The sequence below is a fragment of the Bicyclus anynana genome, chromosome 14, assembly GCF_947172395.1.
Source record: "Bicyclus anynana chromosome 14, ilBicAnyn1.1, whole genome shotgun sequence".
NCBI classification, from domain to species: domain Eukaryota; kingdom Metazoa; phylum Arthropoda; class Insecta; order Lepidoptera; family Nymphalidae; genus Bicyclus; species Bicyclus anynana.
The window spans coordinates 3,580,345-3,605,310 of record NC_069096.1 but is presented as its reverse complement, the minus strand read 5'-3'; the positions used below and the strand labels follow the sequence as shown (position 1 = coordinate 3,605,310).

Sequence of the window (24,966 nt, the reverse complement as noted above, 5' to 3'; positions counted from 1 at the left end):
GTAATACGAAATATTTTTATATTCGTTGGAGAAATAGCCAATCTAATTAGCAATACTTTCTGTTAATTAAACTAAAAGATCTTGGAATTTTAAGAAGAAAGATTAGTATTAAAAATCTGAAGTAGTCTTAAATTGAAGGCTTCAATTAATTTAGCTAATGCACTAAATTGATATAAATATTGAAACATACAATACAAACATGAAGAAACACACAACACGAAATTGACTATATGACTATGACATAAATACTACAATTTAATTTCAATTAACAGTATGAGTCTGTAACTGATCAGAGGCTTCGTTCGTCATTTTGTAAGAAACTGAAAGTCATTACAAGGTAGCATGTGTGAAGGTCTTGATCAATCAATCCCCCAAGATTTAGATATAATTTCTTGGGGAAATATGACAAATATTCTCATTACAACGCCAGACGCAAAGCCCCGTGACAAAGGTATGACTATTACAGACTCTAAATCAGTCAGTGCATATTTGTTCATTGATTTATAAAATACATGCTTACAGCTTGCTTTATAAGATAGCATGCTTCTATTTAACATAATTATTTGATTAAATAAAAAATATGCATATACAGATACACACACAAACGCACATATAATACATACTGATTAAATTTAATAACTTTAGGATATAAACTTTAATGATCTTCTTTGACTCAGCCGAGATATTGGACCATTTGTGGTAGTCATTTTTTCATCTCATTGGTATTAAAACAAAATCTACAATGGGTATAAGATATTGTAATTTATTCCAAACAAAATAGTTTCTTACTTTATAGTTAGGAAATATATACGGTCGAATTGAGAAACCTCCTCCTTTTTTTAAGTCGGTTAAAAATAATAATAACTTAAGCAGTCAGACGGACAAGCAAAAATAAAAAGACTGTCAGTTTTTCTTTTGTGTAATGCAATTTTCTTTTCATAGCTTCGAATCATAGTAGTGAAGTTAATCCATAAAAATATTTGAGATTCATTTGAGTATTTCCTTCTACGAAAATCTTTGGTACAAGGCGATACGTTTTGAAGGGAAACCAGAGTACAAAACTGATTATCTAAACATCCTATTTCAATTTAAATGCTATTCACTATATTGATTTATTAAAAACTCACCTTGCCACCAATTTCTTGAATATTTTCTTTTTGCATACAAAGATAAGGAATATTGCGAATCCGATCAGCAAATTGTATGTATCAGAGATCTCCCACATTCGAAGCTGAGGCGTGAAGAAACTGATCACTTCCAACAGCCAATTTATGCCCATTATTACTGACAGCTTTAAATACAGCATTAATCTGAAATATGATAATAAAGTTTAATATTTGATTATCTTTTGGTTTTTCTTTGTCTAAATAGAACTTGAACCATATCTGTCTAAAACCAATTCATATTTCTCCTCCAACTAAGCGCGGAGTGAGTACAACAGTAGTCTGCCATTTAGACAAACCGGTCCCTCAACCGTGTAGTTGAAGCATATATTATGTATACTTTCTAATACTTATCGAAGGATATTTATCTCTTAGAAATTCTTCGATAAGTGTGCTTCAGTAAAGAAAGAACATCGTGAGGAAACCTGCAGAACTAAGAACTTATTTAATTCTCTACGAGTGTGAAATCTGCCAATTCGCATCGGGTCTGCTTGGTGGTCTATTTGCCTAACACCTCTCATTCTGATCAATAGTGAGCCGAATATGGGTTGTTAATGATGATCGAATGTCACCTGTTCCTCTGCTGCTGGTGAGCGGCGGGGTTGCCAGCGGCGGCGGAGTTCAGCACAGCAGTCCCGCGCATCAACCGCCTTATGTTGTACGCAGTCATCAAGAAGAAGAGCCAGTTGCATACAACCTGACAGACAGACAGAGAGACGGATATATAATGTCACCTGTTCCTCTGCTGCTGGTGAGCGGCGGGGTTGCCAGCGGCGGTGGAGTTCAGCACAGCAGTCTCGCGCATCAACCACCTTATGTTGTACGCAGTCATCAAGAAGAAGAGCCCGTTGCATACAACCTGACAGACAGACAGAGAGACGGATATATAATGTCACCTGTTCCTCTGCTGCTGGTGAGCGGCGGGGTTGCCAGCGGCGGCGGAGTTCAGCACAGCAGTCCCGCGCATCAACCGCCTTATGTTGTACGCAGTCATCAAGAAGAAGAGCCAGTTGCATACAACCTGACAGACAGACAGAGAGACGGATATATAATGTCACCTGTTCCTCTGCTGCTGGTGAGCGGCGGGGTTGCCAGCGGCGGCGGAGTTCAGCACAGCAGTCCCGCGCATCAACCGCCTTATGTTGTACGCAGTCATCAAGAAGAAGAGCCAGTTGCTCAGAATAAGAATCAAAATGGGTACGTATAGGTACACCATTTTTTGTCCCTCTGAAATTTAAAGGTATAATTTTGATTTGTCACTGAAATAATTTATTTAAAATTATAGAACTAGAAATTATCGTTCTACTAAAAGATAGTAGAACAATAATTAGTAGTAGAAACCTAATTTATGAGAAAGGTTTCGGCATACAATTTGTGAAATTACAACCGCGCGGGCGTCCGCTGGTTTATTAGGTATATAATAAATCTATATCTATACTAATACTAGTGGACCTGGTCAAGCTTCGCTTTGACTTATGTGCACTTCTTCCCTATCCCTACTCTACACTACTCTACCCCTACCATACCCTACCCCTTGACTCTTAAACGTTTGTATGGGAAATAGAAAAGGGTTGTTTCTATGGTTCTCCCGGTAATTATTCTAATTTTTCTCACCTTTTAAACCTTCCCTATACCTCCAGTTTTAGCGAGACTAACGAACAGCAATTCATTTTTATATATATAGATTATAAAGCTGAAGAGTTTGTTTGTTTGTTTGATTGAACGCGCTAATCTCTGGAACTACTGGACCGATTTGAAAAATTCTTTCAGTGTTAGATAGCCAATTTGTCGAGAAAGGCTATTTATTATCCTCGTATTCCTACGAGAACGGGAACCACACGGGTGAAACCGCGCGGCGCCAGCTAGTGTTAAATAAAGGTCGCGTCTTATGTCCTAACTCCTATGCATTAATAATCTGCGTATAAAAACTCCGCAGCGTTTAAAAAGACATATTTTATTACCTTGAAGAAAACAGCCTGCCCTAGGTATAAGAGGTTTGATAATCCAAGGTTCGAGTTCAAGTCCGTTCATAACGACTAGTAAGATAGTCATCACGCCCGGCACGCCCCAGCCGTAGAAGCAATACATGAAAAACTTGAAAAGCTCTCCTCTTCTGTGAATCGGCCTTGCTTTTGCGTAACCTCTGAAACACAAACATATTTTGTTTTATTATCTGTATAAATTATGAAACTGTTTATTAACTACATAAGTCACCCCCGAGAACTTTGCTTTAATATAACCAAGGTTTGAGTTATTATTGCTAGACATTTTTTTTAAGAATGTCCTTTAGATTTTTTTATTCAACAACAAGTTAGCTCTTGACTACAATCTGTTCAAATGTTAAGTGAAGATACAGCCAGTGACAGGTTTTTATCTAGGGTAAGAAATATTACGTAGCAATTATACCAACCAAAATCGATTTCTGCGATTTTTAATTAATTGTATATTTAGTATCTATACATGTATTAGGAGTTAAAACTGCGTATTTCTGTGCTAGTTGAAAATACATGAAAAACGACGCCGTGTCGACGCTGCGGCTTCGTAACGCAACGCACTAATGGGGCTTAGCTCTTAGGCTACTTGGTAATAAGAAGCTTATTTATATATAATCATTTACTTATAACTTACCGGAAAGTCCACCATATGTCGACCGACATCACGTTCATCCAGCAGAAAGTTGCCAATAGGAAAAAGTATATCGAGGCAGCTGAAAAAGAGAGTCATTGTTTTAAGCCTATAACATAATCCTATTGTAATGGAAATTATTATACATGTAAACGTAGAAAAATTGGCAATATGTGTACTTGGTTTTATATAATACATATAAACATGCAATAATTATTATAATTTACAATTGATGACAACATTACAATTTCTTATTGTTTTACTTCTTGTGTGAAGGTGAAAGCTAATCCAATGGCCTCCAAGCATCTATAATGGTGTAATAACCTCGAGTAAGTAAATGTTTTTAACGCATTGCTTAAAGCCATGCATTGGCAGGTCCATCACAGGCTTGGAGATCTTGTTCAGAAAGAGTTACATGACGCAGAATGCAGTGTGATATTTTTTATGTAAAATAATCTATACTTCTATAATAATTTTATAAAGAGGAAAGATTTGATTGTTTGTTTGTATGTTTTGAATACTGGAACTGGAACTACTGAACCGAACCGAATTGAACTGATTTTAATAACTCTTTCACTGTTGGGAAGTTACACTATCCCTATATAGGCTATATTTTATCCCCGTATTCCTACGGGAACGGGAACCATGCGGGTGAAACCGCGCGGTGTCTGCAATGGTATTATAAAAAAAACACCAGTCGGTCGCCTAAATATTTAAACATGAAACAAAATTCCTAAAACCAGACACAACGGGTAAACCTTCAAATTATCCTCATTAACTGTAAATAAGTTTGGTTTTCCTATACATACTACACTCATCAGTCATACCTCCACATCTCATCTCATTCATTCACCATCATCATCATCATTATCAACCGATGGACGTCCACTGCTGGACATAGGCCTCTTGCATGGACTTCCAAACAAAACGGTCTCAAGCCGCCAGCATCCAGCGGCTCCCTGCAACCCGCTTGATGTCTTCGGTCCACCTAGTGGGAGGTCGACCATACACTGCGCTTTCCAGTGCGGGGTCGCCATTCCAGCACCTTGGGGCCCCAACGTCCATCGGCGAACTATGTGGCCTGCCCATAGCCACTTCAGCTTCGCGGCTCCCATCTCATCATCATCGCGGGTTTTCCCGCGTAGTTGCCGTTCCCGGGTATAATGGGGGTAAAATATAGCGTAATGAGACTCACTTGTTGATTACGGCTAAGTACGTGTCAGGCCACGAGTAGTGTAGGGTTTCGTATTTTGTAATCCAATAAGTAATGCACAAAAATATCGATATCGAAATCCCACACCATGAGCTACTATACTGTTGAAATTATCTTTTATCTCCTATTTTTCAAAAAGAAGGTAGTAGGTATGTAAGACTATTATAATTATTTGCTCCACCGAGCTTTGTTTAGATATGTAATTAGTTTTTAATCGACATTAAAAAATATTGTTTTACAATAAAATCTTTTTAACAAAAAAATTCAACCGACTTCAAAATCACTAAAATAAACTAAAAAGCGTAAAATAACATTTGTGCTACTCAAGCCAAATCATGAAGCTTTAGGATTTTCAGTCTGTTCTGTCACGTGGTTCTTTCAGAAACGGCTTTAATTAATAGGTACGCCACTGGCTTGGCACCGCCTTTAAAGTGCTCAGAAGGTAGCACTTTTTTCGCTTTTTAGTTTATTTTTGTGATTTTGAAATCGGTTGAATTTTTTTGTGAAAAAGATTTTATTGTAAAACAATCTTCTTTCACATCGGGTGATTCATATAGTTTGAACTAGATTGCATATCTTGCTATTATTAGAGATTCTTCTCAGATATATACAAAATTAACCTCAGTCTGGCCCAATTCTGAGATCACGAAATGTGTGTGAAATGTATTTAGCTAGCAGATACACTCGGAACATTTACATGATACTTTGATAAACACATTCGAAACACGGTGGCATCAGATTAATATTATAAAGATTTGAGAGTTTGTTTGTTTTGATCGATCAATCGATCGATTTGTCGATTTGAAAAAGTACTTCACTGTGGGAAGCTACACTATCCCTGAGTGCTATATTAGGTATATAATAAATTATTTATTTTGCTATTATCCGCGAAAAGCCGACGAATTCGTGCGACAACGTCACCTAGGTACGTACGTTTCACCCCGTAACCGGAGTATCCTAGAGAGTAGAGAGTAGAGAGTATTTGGTCGGACCTGGGTGACGTGTCGCATGGGTTCGTCGGCTTTTCGCGGATAATAGCAAAATACAATAAATTATAATATATTCATAATGAACTTCCGTAAAGTAACGCCTGCTTCTATCCTATATTAAGTATATTTTCAAAAAAATAGGAATCGTTCCTAAAACTCCTATAATGGAACCTATGGTATAGAAATACCTAAAATAGGGTAGGGGGTACAGAAGGTTAATCAAACTGTAACCAAAATAAAATCCTAGCAAAGAAGTACGAGTAGGTGTAGGGTAGGGGTAGGATTGGGTAGGGGTAGCTTGGATAGGTGTAGGGTCGGAGTAGAATAGAATAGGGGTAAGGAATGTCAAAGCAAAGCTTGATGATAGGTAGAATGAATTCATCTTCATAAAATTCGGTGATGATCAGTATTCGAGTGTTTAGCCCTCATTCGCACGAGAGTTTTTTTAACGGACGTTAAAAAAGCGTTCAAATACAACAAATGCATTTCCAATTGAATTTTAATTTTTGGCACATACAGACACACAGACTGTCAAGTCAAAGTTAAGCATCCCTTTTTTATGTCTTAGAAAACATATGTACAAGGTCTGGTGTTAAATAAAACGGTCTATTGTTTTGTATAATAAATTCAGCTATAAGGTCGAGTGATTATTGATCAAAACACAGAACAGCGGCCATATGCAACTTTGTGTAGATACCATTCTAATAATAAGTCGCTACATTGTTTTTAGTCGTATTTTCGTTGTTGTGTTCTAAGAAATAACCTTGACTACGCCATATTACATTAAGTGGCTATAGTTTTCTGTTTTATCGATCATCTAATATGATTATTTCAACGAAGTTACGTATATAAGGTTTTTCTTTAAAATAACGTTACTACTTGTTAAAATGACCATGATTATGTAATTTCGTTGAAAATACTAGATCATTGCAAAACGAAATACGATGAAAAACTACTTAGTGACTCATTATTTGAATGGTACACCGAGATCCTACTATATTATAATATTATATATGATTAAATATAATATTATGTTGATTGATGTTTGGATGTTTGTTACTCTATAACGTCGCTATTACTGAAGCGATTTAGCTGAAATTTGGAATTGAAATAGATTTTACTCTGGATTAACACTACTTTTTATCCCGAAAAAAATCATGATTTCCCGAGATTTGCGAAAACTGATGATTTTGATGATATGAATGTTTGTTACTCTTTCACGCCTCAACTATTGAACCGAATTAGCTGAGATTCTGTATTAAGATATATTATAGCCTGGATTAACACATAGACTGCTTTTTATCCCAGAAAAATCCATGGTTCCCGAGGGATTTGTGAAAAACTAAATACCACGCGGACGGTAGTCGCGGGCGTCCGCTAATACATAATAACCCTGCAGAGCATATGCGAATCTAAACAAAATGAATTCACTCCGACCAACGAAAATTGTTTAGAGTGAGGCGTCTGATCTGATTACCTTTACATACCCACGCGATGGGTTAAATTAATTCTGGCACCAGTTAGTCGTAATCATAACATTATGATTTTTGGTAACAACCCGTTGGCTCGTATCCTATACAACTTTGTGTAGGGCTGTCGATAAATAAATTCCTTTCAATTCTAGGTATGTCTTTCCTGGAGAGTTTAATGAGCATTTGGCTGGCGGGAGACTTCGGCCGTGGCTAGTTACCACCCTACCGACAAAGACGTACCGCCAAGCGATTTAGCGTTCCGGTACGATGTCGTGTTGAAACCTTTGTTGGATCACAAAACATATAATTGGACAAGGAATTTTCCAGTTTGTGGGGTTCCGAACGTACGTAGTACAAAAAACGGAGTCCTTTTAATATCACTCGCGCATGTCTGTATCTTTTCTCCGAGTGTACTGTACCAATCTAGTTGAAATTAGGTACACATATCAATTCTTGTGACCCAAATACAATAAGGATGTATAAAACAGGGATGTATCGTGAATAGGTAGAATTTGAATATAAGGGGCATTTATGAGGAGTAAGATGGAAAGTTGAAAAAAAAAACTTTTACAAACTTCATCGTGTGAGTATCCAATGAAAGGTCTTGATAAGAAAATTTTAAAAATATTTTTTTTGGAATTTAAAAAAAACAATGCTTTTAACTTATTTAAAAAAATAGACATAGAATAATTTAAATTAATCAACTTCGCCCTTTTACTCTGGAAACTACTGTATCTAAAATAGTGAAAATAATACAGAAAAAAGCTTATTACTTGAAGATTTCTGGAAATTTTTGAAACGCTTACAGGTTTTTTATGAATATTTGAACTAGCTCGCAAATCCCTGTCCACCTATCAGGAGCGGAGATTTTGTGCAACCCTATTGGTAAATATTTCTCCGTTTCTCGGGTCCGCTGCCTCGCTCCACTTTAGTGGACTGGCAGCCTAACCCGAGGATGTATTAATTGCCGTGAAAGAATATCATAAAGATTTAGATTTTCAGACAGTGTTTTAGATTGATTAATGAAAGATCATGTAGTTCTTTTATTAACACGATCCTGCTTAGCAGAGCCTTCAAACTGATCAGCTGGTAGGACATAATATGATGTTATTTTTTAACCGACTTCAAAAAAGGAGGAGGTTCTCAATCCGACGCGTATGTTTTTTTTAATGTTTGTTACCTCTTAACTTCGTCATTTATTACCCATTTTGTGAAAATTCTTTTTTTTTGTTTGAAAGAGTATATTCAGATTTCAGACCAATATTCCACATTGGTTCCATATAATTTTAATGAAAATCAGTTTAGTAGTTTTATGTTAAAATCAAAGTAAGTGAAATAATTCTTTAAAGTCGGTTGAATTTTTATATTAAAAATATATTATTATAAATAGGTAATTATTGTATACCGGGCGTGATAGTTAAATTCATGTACATATTAATAATAACTTAAGGACGCAGGTTTGATGAATTCGTTTGGTTTATGCTTTATATTTTACCGTAATACATAGAACAACAATGTTATTAATGAATTGAATACACTCAACCTCGAAGTCCATGAATTAGCTTTAATGAAATACTTGGCATTATTATTAAGAATACCATATGAACAAGTAACATCAAATTATAGGATTACTTTATGCTGTGGCAATCGCACAAGTGTCGCATATTTGAAAGCACTGCAGCAAAATGTTACTGTCTAATTTTAAAACTGCTGTTAAATGTTTTTCGTTGATCAGTCTTTTATTCGGTCGTCATTATTTCACGGGCAAAACCAAAATCGTTAAATTGTTATTATGGTCCTATTCTCTTATATACTTTATTCTCTTCTGTACTTTTTGTTGTATGAAAATAGACTTTACCAAGAACACCTTCATATTCTCTTTTTTAGAATTCGTTGTCAATTGTTTCATTGGTTTAATTTTTCAGAGCAAAGATTTCGAGAGGATACTGTCTCTTATCACTGTGTGTAAAACATATTTGAATATGAAAAAGATATCACTGTCTTACAAGCTATACATAGTATTGCTACTCTTTTTATTGATTCGTATTTATAGTTTTGCTCATTACAACCAAGATAAAAATTCATTATTACTAAAATATTGCGTTACTTTCTTAATATTTACCTCCATAACTTATAACTACATTTACAAACTCTTGTTCTTTGATATTCTTCTCCATTGCATGAGGAGGGTTAGGAAGGCTTTTGAATACAAGTATGTCTTCGTTAATATTATTGGTAAAGAGAGGATCAAACATAGAATCAAAAATATTAAGACGTGCTTAATCGTCTATGATAGTTTGGTGCAACATGTTGAAAATATGGATTGTGAGAGAGAAATATGGGTATAAAATAGCTGAATGTGATATGAATACTTTGGTTTTAAGTATATTTACTATTTTTTTTTTTTTTTTCAGTTATTTTTTACTGTTACGCTATACTTCGCAAAGGCGGTTTACTATATGCGATCCGCAATGGCGCTGATTTTAAAAACAGTGTGTATTTTTATTAATTTACATGCATTTTGTTCGGAGATATGTTATTCTGTATTACAAATTATTTTTCTAATTGCAGAACATGATATGGTCTTTAACAACTTTTTGGAACATAGTTATATTGTTCTGCATGATTTATCTCGGAACTGTACCTATGGTTTTATTTGAAGTTATCAAAAATGAGGTGGTCAAAATAAAAGATATTTTATTCAAGCAATCACTGTACGATAATGGTAACATATTTTTTACTACAATCGTTATAAATTTATCAGGTTAAATTCTGTACATTGCTATATTTAATCGATACTGAAGGCAATTTTGTTTTTGGCTTCTGATTGTCCGTTTTTTTGTTGACCGTGCATCATGTTGAAACTACTCAATAAATTTAAATGAAACTTGGCACGATTTATATACTACGAAGAAGGAATAGAATAGTTTTGTTTCGAAAATAAAATCAGAATGGGGTGAAATAGGGGCTGAAAGTTTGTATCCAAATACCGTAATTCTAGATCAAAATTCTACCCATAATGGGAACAAGGGGTCGTTGAAGTTTTTTTAATATAAATTATTCATGTTTTGAGTAATATTTTTGTAAAATTTTAAAGATCAGTGGTCAATTTATTACATAATACCTATAAAATAAGCGAAAATATAGAGGGGGGTAAAATAGGGGTTGAAAGTTTAGATCGATTTTCACGCGGGTGTCCGGTAGTATTTAAAATATGTATTTTTTTATATAGTTATTATATTGTTACGTGCTGGGGTTCGAGGATTTAGATGAATTGTGAGACTTTAATCAGCACCTCAATACAAGTTTCAAAAACACCTTCTTCGCTGGCAATATAATAAGATTGCAAATATACCGTAAAAGGGTAATTACTGATACGGCAAATTAATTTTAAATTTTGGAAAACTTCCTAATGTCACTGGTGATGTGACCATAACTTTGAACTTCACCACATATATCGTCACTACAAAATATGTGGTTGTATGTATGTATGATGGATGTGTGTGTTCGTATGTGTACGGAAACTCATACACCATCCACTGCATTTCTTCTGTATGATTTGGAGTTGTTGATATTGGATATTAATGTTATATTTTATTATTTACAAGTTAGAAAAAGAAAGAAAGAAAGAAAGAAAGAAAAAAGCTTTATTAGTGAATTATGCCACACAACACAATTTGTTCTATAACAATATCCTGCGATGTGTGGCACAACCCAGTAAACGGATCCAACTCAGCATAATGCTACATACTCTTTAAATAAAAAGAGCATGCAGCGCTGGTTTTCAGTTGGAACCGTTGACCAGATGCCTTGACCAGTTAGTCCTTGACTACAATCTTACCTGATGGTAAGTGACGATGCAATCTAAGATACTAGCGGACGCCTGCGACTACGTCCGCGTGGAAATTAATGTAAACTTTCAAGACCTATTTCACCACTTTAAAGTTTGAATTTTAAATTTTTTTGAATCCCATTGTATTTCGTATTTTTTTCATGGTTTATGAACAAATTTTCAAAACTGTAACTCTAAAAATGAAGGACTTTCTATACAAACTTTCAACCCCTATTTCACCCCTTTCTTAATTTATTTTCGCAATAAAAAGTATTAGTAAAGTTAAGTTTACAAGTTAGCTCTTGACTACAATCTCACCTGGTGGTAAGTGACGATGCAATCTAAGATGGAAGCGGACCAACTAGTTAGCAGTAGGACGAGAATCTCCACACCCCTTTCGGATTCTACACAACATCGTACATACCGGAACGCTAAATCGCTTGGCGGTACGTCGTTGTCTTTAATAAATGTTGTAGATGAAAGTCTTCAAGTGGAAATCGAACGCGCTCTACAGTACATCGAGCGCCGGCCCTGTGAGCGCAAGGTGTGTCGCATCCTGCCCATGGGTGTGGGCCTCCTCCTCAGCTTCATCAACCTCTGTATCACTTATATTATAGTTATCGTACAATTTGTACCTGATGTATAAGCAGCGCCGGCCCGAAATAAATTATAAAATGGAGCGAAATCCAATTATGGCGCCTCTTTTTTGTTCCTAATAATATGTAGATATCTATACCAAATTATAAGTGCAAAGTAAGAATGGAACGCGAAGATCTCGACCACACTCTGGGGTGACCAATTGAGAATCGGGCGCAGTACCGTCTACGGTTGAGTAGGATTATCATTTAGGCGCCCTCTAGGATTTGGCGCCTGGAATGACTGCTCCTTTCGCCGTATGGACGGGCCGGCCTTGTGTATAAGTTTTTTAATGGACTTTAACTTGTCGCTCCTGGTGATTGTCTTTAATAAGCAGGACGATGGAATTTCCTTCAAAATCCTTAGAACGGGAGAGGCCGGTTTGACAATTAAATAAGCTAATGATTTTAAACTTATTTCGTGGTTGTTCATTATGAATGTTATTTAAACGGGTACATACCACGATAAAACGACGAGATTTTTATTCACGACGGGACTGAAGTTGCGAGATGAGAAGTGAAGTCAGCTGTTAGGGGCAGAATCGATCTACCCTCTTTCTTGTTCTTTTTCTTTTTTCAACGAACTACCACGATTTTTACCACAATCCATGCAACTGGGTCGAAATATCGACAATAAAAATCTCGTCGTTTTATCGTGGTATGTACCCGTTTAAATAACATTCATAAATAAGCTAATTGGTGATGATTTAAAAAAAAATATAGAGCCTCAATAGCTCGACGGTAAAAGCGGTTAGAGTCTCTGAAGGGTGGTTCGATCTCCGCTCCGTTGGACTATTGTCGTGCCCACTCCTAATACAGTCTTTCCCGACTAGTTGGAGGGGAATGGGAATATTGGTCATATTATTTAAAAAAGATATGGCATATTCTTAAAAAAATATATTGAATACTATATTTATATATTATCAATGTGTGTTGCAGCACTTTCACTTTTAAATTGTGTTGTTTTACCACTTACGAAATCCTTCACTTGCAATTAAAGTGTAATATAAATAACAAAATTTAAATGTGTTTTATTTTTCAACTAGTTAATGTCCGCGACTTTTTACGCGTCCGATCAAATAACTCACTCGCCGACAAATACATAAACATTTAGTTTTTTTTTACAATACGAGCCAAAACGCGCCTTAGCAAACTTCTTCTGATTAAGTAATGATTTCATTATTAAAAAAAGAAAATTATCAAGATTTTTTTATATATACTCGTATAAGTAAATTGCCGGGTGGTTATGATAGGCTAGGGCCGGGAATGGGCATTCCCGGTTCCCGTAAAGTCCTTTTGAAATAAGCAAATTGAAAAATTTACTTACTTAGTTCAACACATTTGAATACGGTGTTGCTTTGAATCATCGCCAGGAGGAGGAAGCCCATGAACAAGCTGGAGGTGTAGGCCATCAGTATCATGCCGCCAAGGTTCCGCAGCTCAGGCAGGATCAGGTAGACCAGCAGAACCAACGCCAGGAATACGCAGGATATTATGAAGTCTGGAAAGATGGTAAGTCTTAGATCTCCTGCACACACACTTGATAGTCTGAAGTTTCTAATGGAAATAATACCTATTGTTGCTAATGTTGCCAACGTACGGTGTAGTATACAAACGCAAAAGTAACTATTCCGAGTAAGTGAGATTAATATCTAGTCCTAAGATCTAGTCCTATCCTACTAATATAATAAGCGCGAAAGTTTGTATGGATGTTTGGATGTAAACTTCATTTTTTTAGAATTGCAAACGTTGTGACGTCATCCTAGGGATGGGCCGTTGATGAACTATATCGAGAATAAACTTATACTAATCGAATTTTATATCAATTGTAAAAAAATCACTTTACTTAAAAACTCACTTCTAAGTTAGCAACACTAATCACACAGTCAAAATACGCGCGATATTAACTATCTACCTCTTTCTGTTGCATATTAATTAATACCTATCAAATAACATTTTTTTCACTTGTATCTGTTTGTTATAAATTAAAAGAGTACTAAAAAATTTAGGCAGTACTTGTTAACGCATTATCTTTTTTTAACATATAAGTACGTAACTAACTAAACAGCGCTATGAAAAAAATACTTTATTCAAATTACTCAATTACGATATTGTGGAGGATTTTGGAGAGTCCAAACCACAGGGAGACGCGTATAAATAAAACACGTAATTATTGTTATGTAGAGGTGTGATCGCTTCAGGCTTCGGGAGTGAAGTGTGTGAAATATTAATGGGATTCTGAATTATATGGGATTAGAAGCGCTCGCATTCTCTAATCTTTATTCCAGGTATAAAAATATGTAGAAATGAGACAGAGTTACATTCATGAAAGAGATGGCATTACAGTATGAGTGAGATAACTATATAGTGTGAACAGTACATTATTACAATAAGAGTGAAACAGCAATACATAATATGATAATAATACAGACTATGGAAATATGGCAATGTAATGCAGTACAGATGACATTAGTACTTAACAATATAATATTAATACTTAATATTATTGGGTAATCAGTTTATTTATCTATATGTAATAATTGCTAAGTATCTACGGTCTCTACTACTCTTATAACTAGTTATCCTAATATATGTACAGGTAAATCTTACTCTACAAGGAATACACTTAAATATGCATATATTTATTAGGAAGTCAGGAAGGAAATAACTAGTTAACTTATACCTACTTAACACTATGCATATCCTAAGAAAGTAATCATAATATATATATACAACAATAATATCGTCAACAAGAATTGGTAGTTCTTAACTATGTCTAACAATTCTTAACAGTCTCCCCCTCGTGCGAAGATAAGATCTGTTAAGATGTCTGCAGCACTAAATCTAGGTGTTGACGATATAGACTATAATTAATCAAGAACAATTCGGTTGTGATACTAAGATAAAACATTTCTTCAGATTTTCCGTCTATCTCCAGCATTATAATTTGGTTCGATAAATTAGTAAAGTTATTTTAAATGTGTCGTTAATATTAATGTAATGCGATTATTTGCCTTTTTCTTTTAACATAATATATGATACAAGATTCTAATATATACTAGATGAGATAAACGAGATTAATAGATACTGAAACTGACTTTTATAATTTTTATCTTTTAGAGTTTATCTTGATATTAAGAAGCCTAATTGAGAAATAAGATGTTAATTTTTCCTTTATATGGTACTTGATGATAAGATTAATGACAAGGTTATTAATAGTATTTTGATTCCTATACTATATGATTTGTTTATAGCGAAATAGCTATTTCGTATTGCAAGTTAGAGGTTAGAGTTTCTTTTTAGTTTTCGTGGGCGTTGTTTATTTGCATTAAGGGCATAAATAGTTTATTTACATTTATTAACGTGTGCTGCTCCCCCTCGTTAAGAATATTTGAATATTGTGGTGGTAGAGATGTTTTAGAACAGTTTTGTTGCGGTAAAGTGAAAATGAAGATCTTTTATGTAGAAATGTGTAACTTTGATCTTGGCGGTGATGTACGCCTACACCAGTAACCGTTTATTAAATTTTAAGTCTTGATTTCCAATACTCTATGTATTTATTAGTATTCATGTTGGTATAAAATTCTCTGTCGTCTTTATATTCATTGTAATGTGATGATGATATATAATATTGTGATGATGTTTTGCCATAAATATGAATATGAAGTGATATTTTAAGCTTCCTGTATTTTGTGTTTGTAATGGCAGGAGGTTTTGTAATTAATATTAAACGATGATCCATATAATTAATGTATTTATAAATATACTGGATGGATTTCTTGTTTAGGTATGATACGTCCCAATCCTGGTAATGTGTATGAAGTTCTTGTTTTGTAATACTTGTTGTACTTGTTTCACGATTACGACTTCGATCGTTTGCTATTTGAACTAAATATTCTTGACACATTATTATTAGTGCACACGTGTATTCGTCGGCATCAGTGATAACTTCTAACTTCAATGACTTGTCTCTTAAACTTAATCCATCGTAGTCCATCTTAAGAGGTTCGTGGTTAATTATCTTAATGCTTTTTTTATTGCCTAACCTTTTGTTACTTCGCTGCTGTGTTGCTATCTCGAAATACAGATGGTTATTACAATTGTGGTATAATGATATTGTTTCTTTATCAGCAGCTGGTAATAAGCCGATTTCTATTATTTTAAAAATATTTTTTACTACGTCTTCTATTGTCAACATTTTTTCTTTTGGATTATTTACAGACATTTCTATTATTAAACAATGGTCTTCTTGGATTAGTTCTTTTATTTTATGGCTGTCGCGGCGAAGTTTTAAACGTTCTGTTTTATTATCTAAAGGTGGTAGCAATAAACCATTTATTATTTTAGCAACATATTGTTTTGCTATTTTGGTTCTCCAACTTTTTAATTGTTTATGACATTCTATTGTTGGCTTTTTAGTTGTATTTCTTACTATCAGAGAAAGTGGTTCTTGTTTTACGACTCTGCTGCTGCGGTGTAAGTTCAATGATATTAATTTATTACTTGCAGGTGGATGTAATAAATAAGGTTTGATTGTTTCTTCGGTAAATTGTTGTGCTATTATATTTCTCAACTTTCTTGTTATTTGGTAAATGTTAATTATTTGTTTACGTTTATCTAATGTACGACTGGAAAACTTTAATGTTAGATAAAGCAGTAATCTGTCGGAGTTATCGGTTGTCATGACTTTTAAATCGTAGCTAACGCGTTTTATACTTGCAAATGAAAATGTCAGTGCACCGTTACATGTTATTTGGTATTTCTTATACGTTAAGAGTTTATTCTTTGTTGGTCTCGCTGTTAAGTTGAAATATCCGTTAATTTCAATGTTGCAAATAATATTTTCTGTTCTTATATGAAGTTCACTTTTTGAAGCTACTATAGAATCTCGATAAATAACACCGTTTGATGTATTAGTTAAATCTTTTTTCCAGGGAAATATTGTAGTTGTAGTTGCATCTAATTTAAAAAGATTTTCTTTATTAATACGAATATTGTAATAACTTTCTTTATCACAAGAGTTTTCTTGTAAAGGCGTTGTGATATCTATCCAATTGTCAATATTGTGAAATTTACTACTAAACTCTTTCTTTAATGATAATGTAGTCGTTGCAGTCTTACACTGTACGCATAACACTACTGGTGCCAATTTTAAACAAGCTTTATTTGTACATGAATTGCTTGCCAGAATATTCATATGTGGTTTACAAAAAGGAGTTAGCTCTTTTACAATAAAATTGGTCGGAACTATATTGGTTTCATTATTAGAATTGTTTCTACAGCTTGACTCTAATTTGTTATCTCTGTTTATTTGTTCTTCTAATATTGCTGAAACATTGCTAAAGGCAATGTATTCGTTTCCCTTTGTAATCAAAGGTGGTGAATTATTAATTTTAGCTGAGTTATTTGCTATTAATTCGAGTTTTTCATTATAACTATTATTATCACAACTTGGTTCTGAATGACGACTATCTTTATTTATTGTCGCGTCTGTTCTTCGTGGACTATTCATTAAGTCGATGTTTTTATTTTTATTTAGCGGTAAATCTAAGTTATCTGTATCGTTATGAACAGTTTCTGTTATTTTATTATAACTGTTTTCTTCTTCGAGTTGCCTAAGCTCTATCTTTGTTTTTTCTATTTCAGATTCTATATTGATTCGTTCTAAACGTGCTTGTTGGAATTCTATTCGTGCTTTCAAAATAGCTCTTTTTCTTTCTTTGTTTTTACAATCTCGTGTCCATTTATCCATGCGGGGTTTGTCATCTATAGCTTGTGTCCGATTGTTTTTTATGCAGGGGTCTTCATGTGATACTCGTTCTACTTGTAGGTAATTGAATAGCTGTAGTAGTAGTTCATTGCTTATTAAACTATCCATAGTCTTGCGTGAGTCGTTGTTTCTATTCGGTTAATAAATCTAAGATCCAGCTGCTCTCTCCGTCTTTGGGGTTTTATTGACTGTACCGATCCTACTGTCCCTAAAACCCTAATAATCCTAACGTTCCTAATACCCTAAATAAAATAAATAAATACCTATAAAAATATATAAATAAAATACATAAATACCATACTTAACCTAATACCCTAAATAAAATACATAAATACCTTGAAAAAATAAAATAAATAAATACCCTAATAAACCTACCGTCCCTAATATCCTAACTGCCCTAGTAGCCCTAACGCCCTAGCAGTCCTGTTTGAGGGTCACTCTCCCAGGGATGGAATAATAGGTAAGGTGAGGTGGGAATCGCCCGACAGAGGGTAACACGTGAGGGTTAGAGTGCTCAGGTATCGGGAGGAACGCCCGACACCCTCAGCTGTGCCTACTAAGAGGACCCCTATCTCACGTGAACCGTATTGGCGCGATCAGACTGTTACAGCTGCCGGTTAAGGCAAGCTGGCAGTACCGTCTGGTATACTGCTCCCGCCGTTAGGCGTTAACTCACTGTTCACCGTTTGACACCGTTAGGTGGTGAACAGATGAGGCGCGGTAAACCGCTTAGAGTCTTCTCCAACGCGACGAAGCGATCTTCCCAACAGCCTCGCGGTCTTTAGCAGCTACTCCGAGCTTCGCCTCAATGCACCCGCAGCGAAGGTGGATTCCTCTTCGGTTTGTTGAAGATGACACCCTTGAAGTCTTCTCCAACGCGCCGAAGCGATCTTCCCAACAGCCTCGCGGTCTTCAGCAGCTACTCGGAGCTTCGCCTCAATGCACCCGCAGCGAAGGTGGATTCCTCTTCGTTTTGTTGAAGGTGTACCCTTGAAGGTCTTCTACAGCGCGACGAAACGATCTTCCCCACAGCCTCGCGGTCTTTGGCAGCTACTACTGAGCTTCGCCTCAACGCACCCGCAGCGAAGGTGGATTCCTTTTCGTCGTTGCGTCGTAGATCTTCGGTTGGTCTGTAGCTCGATGAAACGATCTTCCCCACAAGCCTCGCGGTCTTCGGCAGCTACTACTGAGCTTCGCCTCAATGCACCCGCAGCGAAGGGTCGATGCCTTTTCTTCGGTCTAGGCAGACTTCGATGACGTCACTTCAGTTCCGTGGCCCAACTGAACGATCTTCCCAGCCCGCGGAACCCTGTTCTGCGGCGATAGGTAGATTCCTCTTCAGTTCTTCCACGGAGACGCTCTCTTGCCTGAGCTTATTCTTCAGATGTTTGCCGGCTCGGTGAATCCGGTACGAAGGACCATGCACTGTGGAGGATTTTGGAGAGTCCAAACCACAGGGAGACGCGTATAAATAAAACACGTAATTATTGTTATGTAGAGGTGTGATCGCTTCAGGCTTCGGGAGTGAAGTGTGTGAAATATTAATGGGATTCTGAATTATATGGGATTAGAAGCGCTCGCATTCTCTAATCTTTATTCCAGGTATAAAAATATGTAGAAATGAGACAGAGTTACATTCATGAAAGAGATGGCATTACAGTATGAGTGAGATAACTATATAGTGTGAACAGTACATTATTACAATAAGAGTGAAACAGCAATACATAATATGATAATAATACAGACTATGGAAATATGGCAATGTAATGCAGTACAGATGACATTAGTACTTAACAATATAATATTAATACTTAATATTATTGGGTAATCAGTTTATTTATCTATATGTAATAATTGCTAAGTATCTACGGTCTCTACTACTCTTATAACTAGTTATCCTAATATATGTACAGGTAAATCTTACTCTACAAGGAATACACTTAAATATGCATATATTTATTAGGAAGTCAGGAAGGAAATAACTAGTTAACTTATACCTACTTAACACTATGCATATCCTAAGAAAGTAATCATAATATATATATACAACAATAATATCGTCAACAAGAATTGGTAGTTCTTAACTATGTCTAACAATTCTTAACAGATATCGATACTGAACGGAATACATTCGATATTTACAATCGGTAAATCGTTCATTTTTAATCTGTGGTGACAATTTTACTTGGCACAACCTTAGAGAGACGAAACGTCAAATTAACATTTAAATGTAATCTGTGTGCATAATTTCGTGTTTAATTTCGTTTATTTCTAAAAATTTTGATTAAACCCTGTGTAAATTAAAAAAATGTTACGTTTGTATGATTCTCCATAGGTGGATTGTAAAGAACAAAGTGTTTGTGCGTGTTTTAATAGTTTGATGGTTCTGAAAACTATTATGAAAGTTTGGCATCGACAAAAGGGTTTGTTTATTTACCAAATAGCACAATTCAATCTGGACATGGTATATGTTGGGATGTTTGGATGTTTGTTATTCTATAACGCCGCTACTACTGAAGCGATTTAGCTGAAATTTGGAATGGAAATAGATTTTAGTCTGGATTAACACATAGTCTACTTTTTATCCCGAAAAAATCCATGGTTTCCCGAGATTTGCGAAAACTGATGATTTTGATGATATGAATGTTTGTTACTCTTTCACGCTTCAACTACAGAACCGAATTTGCTTGAATTTTGTATTAAGATATATTATAGCTTGAATGAACACATATACTACTTTTTATCACGGAAAAATCCATGGTTTCCGAGGGATTTGTGAAAAACTAAATTCCGCGCAGACGAAACCGCGGGCGTCCGCTAGTCTTATATTAATAATATGCGATTAAAAATTCTGTTGCCAATGGCTTTCTTGCAATTGGTTGATGCGTAACGGTTAACTATCCAATGGGGAAGTCAAAGCGAAGCTTGACCGCCTAAACTAGTACAAACATAATAATTTAATTGGGTCTACTCACAGTAATAATAGTAAGCTTTAACGCCGACCTCGTCGGTGGGTAAAAACATCAACAGATAAGAAGGTTCAACTTCCTTCGTAACATTGTTAAAAACGAACTCGAAGCAAAAGTAGTCCACTACGCGCCACCGCGTGTAAGCGTTTTGAAACTCTATGTACATCTCGCCAGTCTGCAAAGAAGAATTACTTTTTAAATAATAAAATTTAATTAAGAATTTACGCTTAACTAAATACAATAATATTTAAATTACTAATAACTAATCTAACCTTATTATAAAAATAAAATTAAATTAAATATAAAATTATATCTACAGACTTAGGCGTCGTAGAATTCATCCGAATCGATGATCATTGGTAAAGTGCCCAGAAGGCTGGCAGTATTGCCACGTTGTATGGCAATACTGATTCTCTGACCTAATTATAGGCCAGCCTTCTGGTCACGGGAGGCGTCGATTAATCGCTTAATAAATAAATTTAAAATTTAAATATTTTAATCTTGAACAGTGAGTGCTTTAGGCTTCTGTGCTGTGTGATTAGTGGGGGAATTCCCAAGCTTTTAAGATAGCCACACACCTTTTTCGAATGCCTCTTTGACTAGCGATTCTTCGTAAACTTTAGTTTGGGGAATGTCCATCGGCCCATACAACGTCGGCCCAGGGAACCCCCGTAGAAAAGTGTATGAAGATGATTAAATGATGTATAAATAAGGATCTGCTGAAACAATTGGCTTAATAAAAGTATGTTTCTTGGAGATACATAGAAATACATTTTTATCACTGTTAGCGGCGAAGTAACATTTGAAGCTGTATTTTTTTTGTTAGTTCATTTTTTTTCTGTTACCAACAAGCTTAACAAACAAGAAAACGAATAAACAAACCAATGGTCAACGTTAGCTTGTCCCCGTTGGACAAATCAAAGATAAATTTAAAATGTCATAAAACTTTGTAGCAAACTTTTTTTTTATTGTAATAATTTCATTATTAAAGTAGAATTATTAAGATTTTTTTAGGTATAAGTGGATGGGCATTTTCGCAAGGCTAAATACAAAACTCACTAGATATGTTTAATTTTATGGAACCCCATATCAAATAACTAGTAAACGCCCGAGGCTTCGTCCGCCTTTATACATCTTTAATATATCTCGCAAAATCCGTTCTTAGCGTTTAGTACGCGAAGCGGTTTTCGATAATTCGTGATGACTCATCACTAAAGAGTAACATTTAGTGTTTACACAGTACCTTTTTAATATGTATTTATTTACTGTGGTGTTTATCTATACTAATATTATAAATTGGAAAGATTTGATTGTTTGTTTGTATGTAGGTGAATAGGCTGCGAAACTACTGAACCAATTTGAAAAATTATTTTTAACTCTTTCCTTTTATCAATACGCATATAAATAAAATTAAAGTGTCTGCTGTGATTTCAGAATAACTGCGTTTTGTCAAGCGCTTAAAGTTAATTACACGAAACCAAAACACAAACAGGCTTACTTGGAATTTTTGTTTGATATGTATATCTGTTTGTTTGTCCAGGCTTATCTTTGGAATGCCTGAACCTATTTTAATAGAATCTTCACTTGGAGATAAAGAAGATTATTGAACAACTTAAAAGCTTTTACTTACATCACTGTTCGGTATAATATCCGAGTTGTACCTACCAGTATGCGCTTCCCAGGAGAAACATGGTATGGTATGGTAGTCATGTCATGACTGAAGCCCGGACCGCCACTCAAAAGCCTCGCAAGCGGTGGAACGAAATTCGATATAGCTTGGTCAGTTTTTTCCTTGGGAAGAACTTCGCAGGTGTGAAGTAGTACGTGCGGGGCAGAGGGAAGGACAGCGCGGGCATGAAGTCGTGCTCGCGGGGCATCGGGATGTTACGAACGAATTAGCCAAGCTATATATATATTTTAACCAAGAATTTCTCGGAAGAAAGAAAAATTCAATATTTCATAGCACGACCAAAGATGATCCGAATGATCCGAAGTCGCTTTATGATCCGAAGTCACGTAAATTAACGTCTGAATCAACGAGGTAATTAAAAACAATACCCAGTAATAACCAGCTTGGGTTACCTTTATCTAGTGTGGTTTTCACATCCAGTAAGTCACAAACAATGACGACTCTTGTTCCAATTAATTCTTAATGATGTTTCCTTGTTTACTTATTGGTCACGTTAACATAGCTCGAGCAGGAAATTATCTAAAGTTAGGGCTCTACAATAATAATATGCTCCTGACCAAATGGGGATGATGACTAGGTATGAATATACTAATTTTTATGATACATTCAGGTAAATAAGATAACCAAACACAAGGTAACTGCTGTAAATCTATAAGGAGTTCCCTCGTTTGTGCTTCGGCTACATCATTAGTTCTACACCAAACCTTCTTTGAATTGTAGTGCCTTAAAATACTTGTTGAAAACTTTAACAAACGTTCTAGTAGTCCCTATAATATTCAAACGTTCCCCTCGATTTCTCCAGGATTCCATCATCAGATCCTAACGTATACAATGGGACCAAATGGAAAGCAAACCCTATCAAACAAAAAAAAACAAATCGGTTCAGGCGTCTTCGAGTAATCGGCGGTCAAACAAAATTACTAATATCTTTGTTATTTTGCGTTTATGTTTATAGTTCACATATTGAAAAATGTTACATTTAACCTAAAATTGTATGAATTTTCATATAATTACGATAGAAGATTTTTAATAGATTTTGAAATTTTAAAATCTCATTAATTTTGCAAATATCCAGTCAAAGCTTTTTATGTATAAATTAGTTAACGTTGACCTTATTTACCTGAATGTATCATAAAAATCAATATATTCAAACCTAGTCATCATCCCCATTAAGACAGCATAACTTAGTACCGCCTTCATACTGATCAGAAGGTAGAGCACATACGATCTCATTTTTACCCGACTCCTGCAGAAGGAGGGTAATGTTTTTCGAGCGTATGTATGTGGGTATGTGTGTATGTATGTCCATTTCTTTGGCACACCCTATAGCCCAAACGGCTGATTTTGACATGTGAGGTGTCATTGAGTTTGTTAGAGTTGTGGTAGTGACATAGGCTATATAAATTTTCAAAATGGCGCGGGTAAGTTGTTTTTACATTATCCTAAGGTCGTAAAAAGACAATTTCAAAAATATATATATTATAGTATGTTTATGTAACTGTTTTAACACGAATTTCCAAAAAAAGCGTACCAATTATATTGGGACCATCGAATTAAAGTTTACTAACTAGAAAGAATTCAAGTCAGGAATGGCATTGTCTGTACTTACTTATATTTAAAATAAAAGGTATGTCTTGAAGAAACTAAAAAATTAAAAAAAAAAAAAATATTATTATAAAAACAAAAAACCCGACTGCCTGTCTTTGTGAATTTAGTCAGAACTTTATACAGATATTGTGATACCTAGGTACTTGTTTTTTTCTTTTCAGTTCATTAAACAGTCGGGTTTTTTGTTTTCATAATTATATTTTTTTCACTTTTTAGTTAAGTAGAAACATTTTTGTGATTTTGAAGTCGGTCGTATTTTTTACTAAAATTTTTTATGTAATATAAAATATTTTCTATAATTTAATGCTTTTAGAGTTTAGTATTTTATTTAATAACTGCTAAAAATTAAGAAAAAAGTGCAAGCAAATGAATGTGAGATAGAAATGAAGATGATTTTATAGATATATATACAAACCTCAGTTAGATATGAATTTAGATCATACGTCTCCCCTATGAAAGGTCCCCACTCAGCAAACGTCGTATTGTCGTATATTTCTTCATAAAGCTTTCCAGGTACCAGATAAAAAATATCGCCTAGAGTTTTATTTATTTTATTAAGTACATGCGGATTGTAAGTCATAGTCTCATAAACCGACGCATTGTAGTAATTATACGCTTTGTCGAAGACGACACACTCCGTAGTTATCACATCTATCATATACATGTTACTTTCACAGCATTTTGGAATGCATTTTCTTTCAGCACACTTCATAGTCTGATTGTCCCCTGGATCGAGAATAACGGAAGCACAAATAGTTCTTGAGAATAACATAGTTGTGAAACAAAGGAGGAATATTTTCAAGCACATGTTGTTCACTTGTAATAAGATATATTACTAATTAAATTCTACCCATCGGAGGGCATAATATTTTTGCGGTTACGGACGGTTCTGATTTGACTTGAAACTGAATTATTAATAATTTTCTGAAACACAATCAAAGCGTAGGAAACGGTAAGCCAAGTTCGCTTTGTTTATTCGTTAGAAGTATATTTAGCTTCA

At 34.9% G+C, this 24,966-nt stretch overlaps 1 protein-coding gene across 1 annotated transcript; it reads right to left on the bottom strand.

Annotated features, from left to right (window-relative positions):
- Positions 1-1,127: 1,127 nt before the first annotated feature.
- On the bottom strand, positions 1,128-24,966 carry LOC112047255 (G-protein coupled receptor Mth2; the record flags this gene model as incomplete). The annotated part of the gene is given in 7 exon segments (XM_052885371.1): positions 1,128-1,310; positions 2,222-2,390; positions 3,125-3,306; positions 3,792-3,870; positions 13,257-13,430; positions 20,675-20,843; positions 24,382-24,966. Coding segments are annotated over 7 exon segments (1,349 nt in total), but the record flags the coding sequence as incomplete, so codon positions are not given.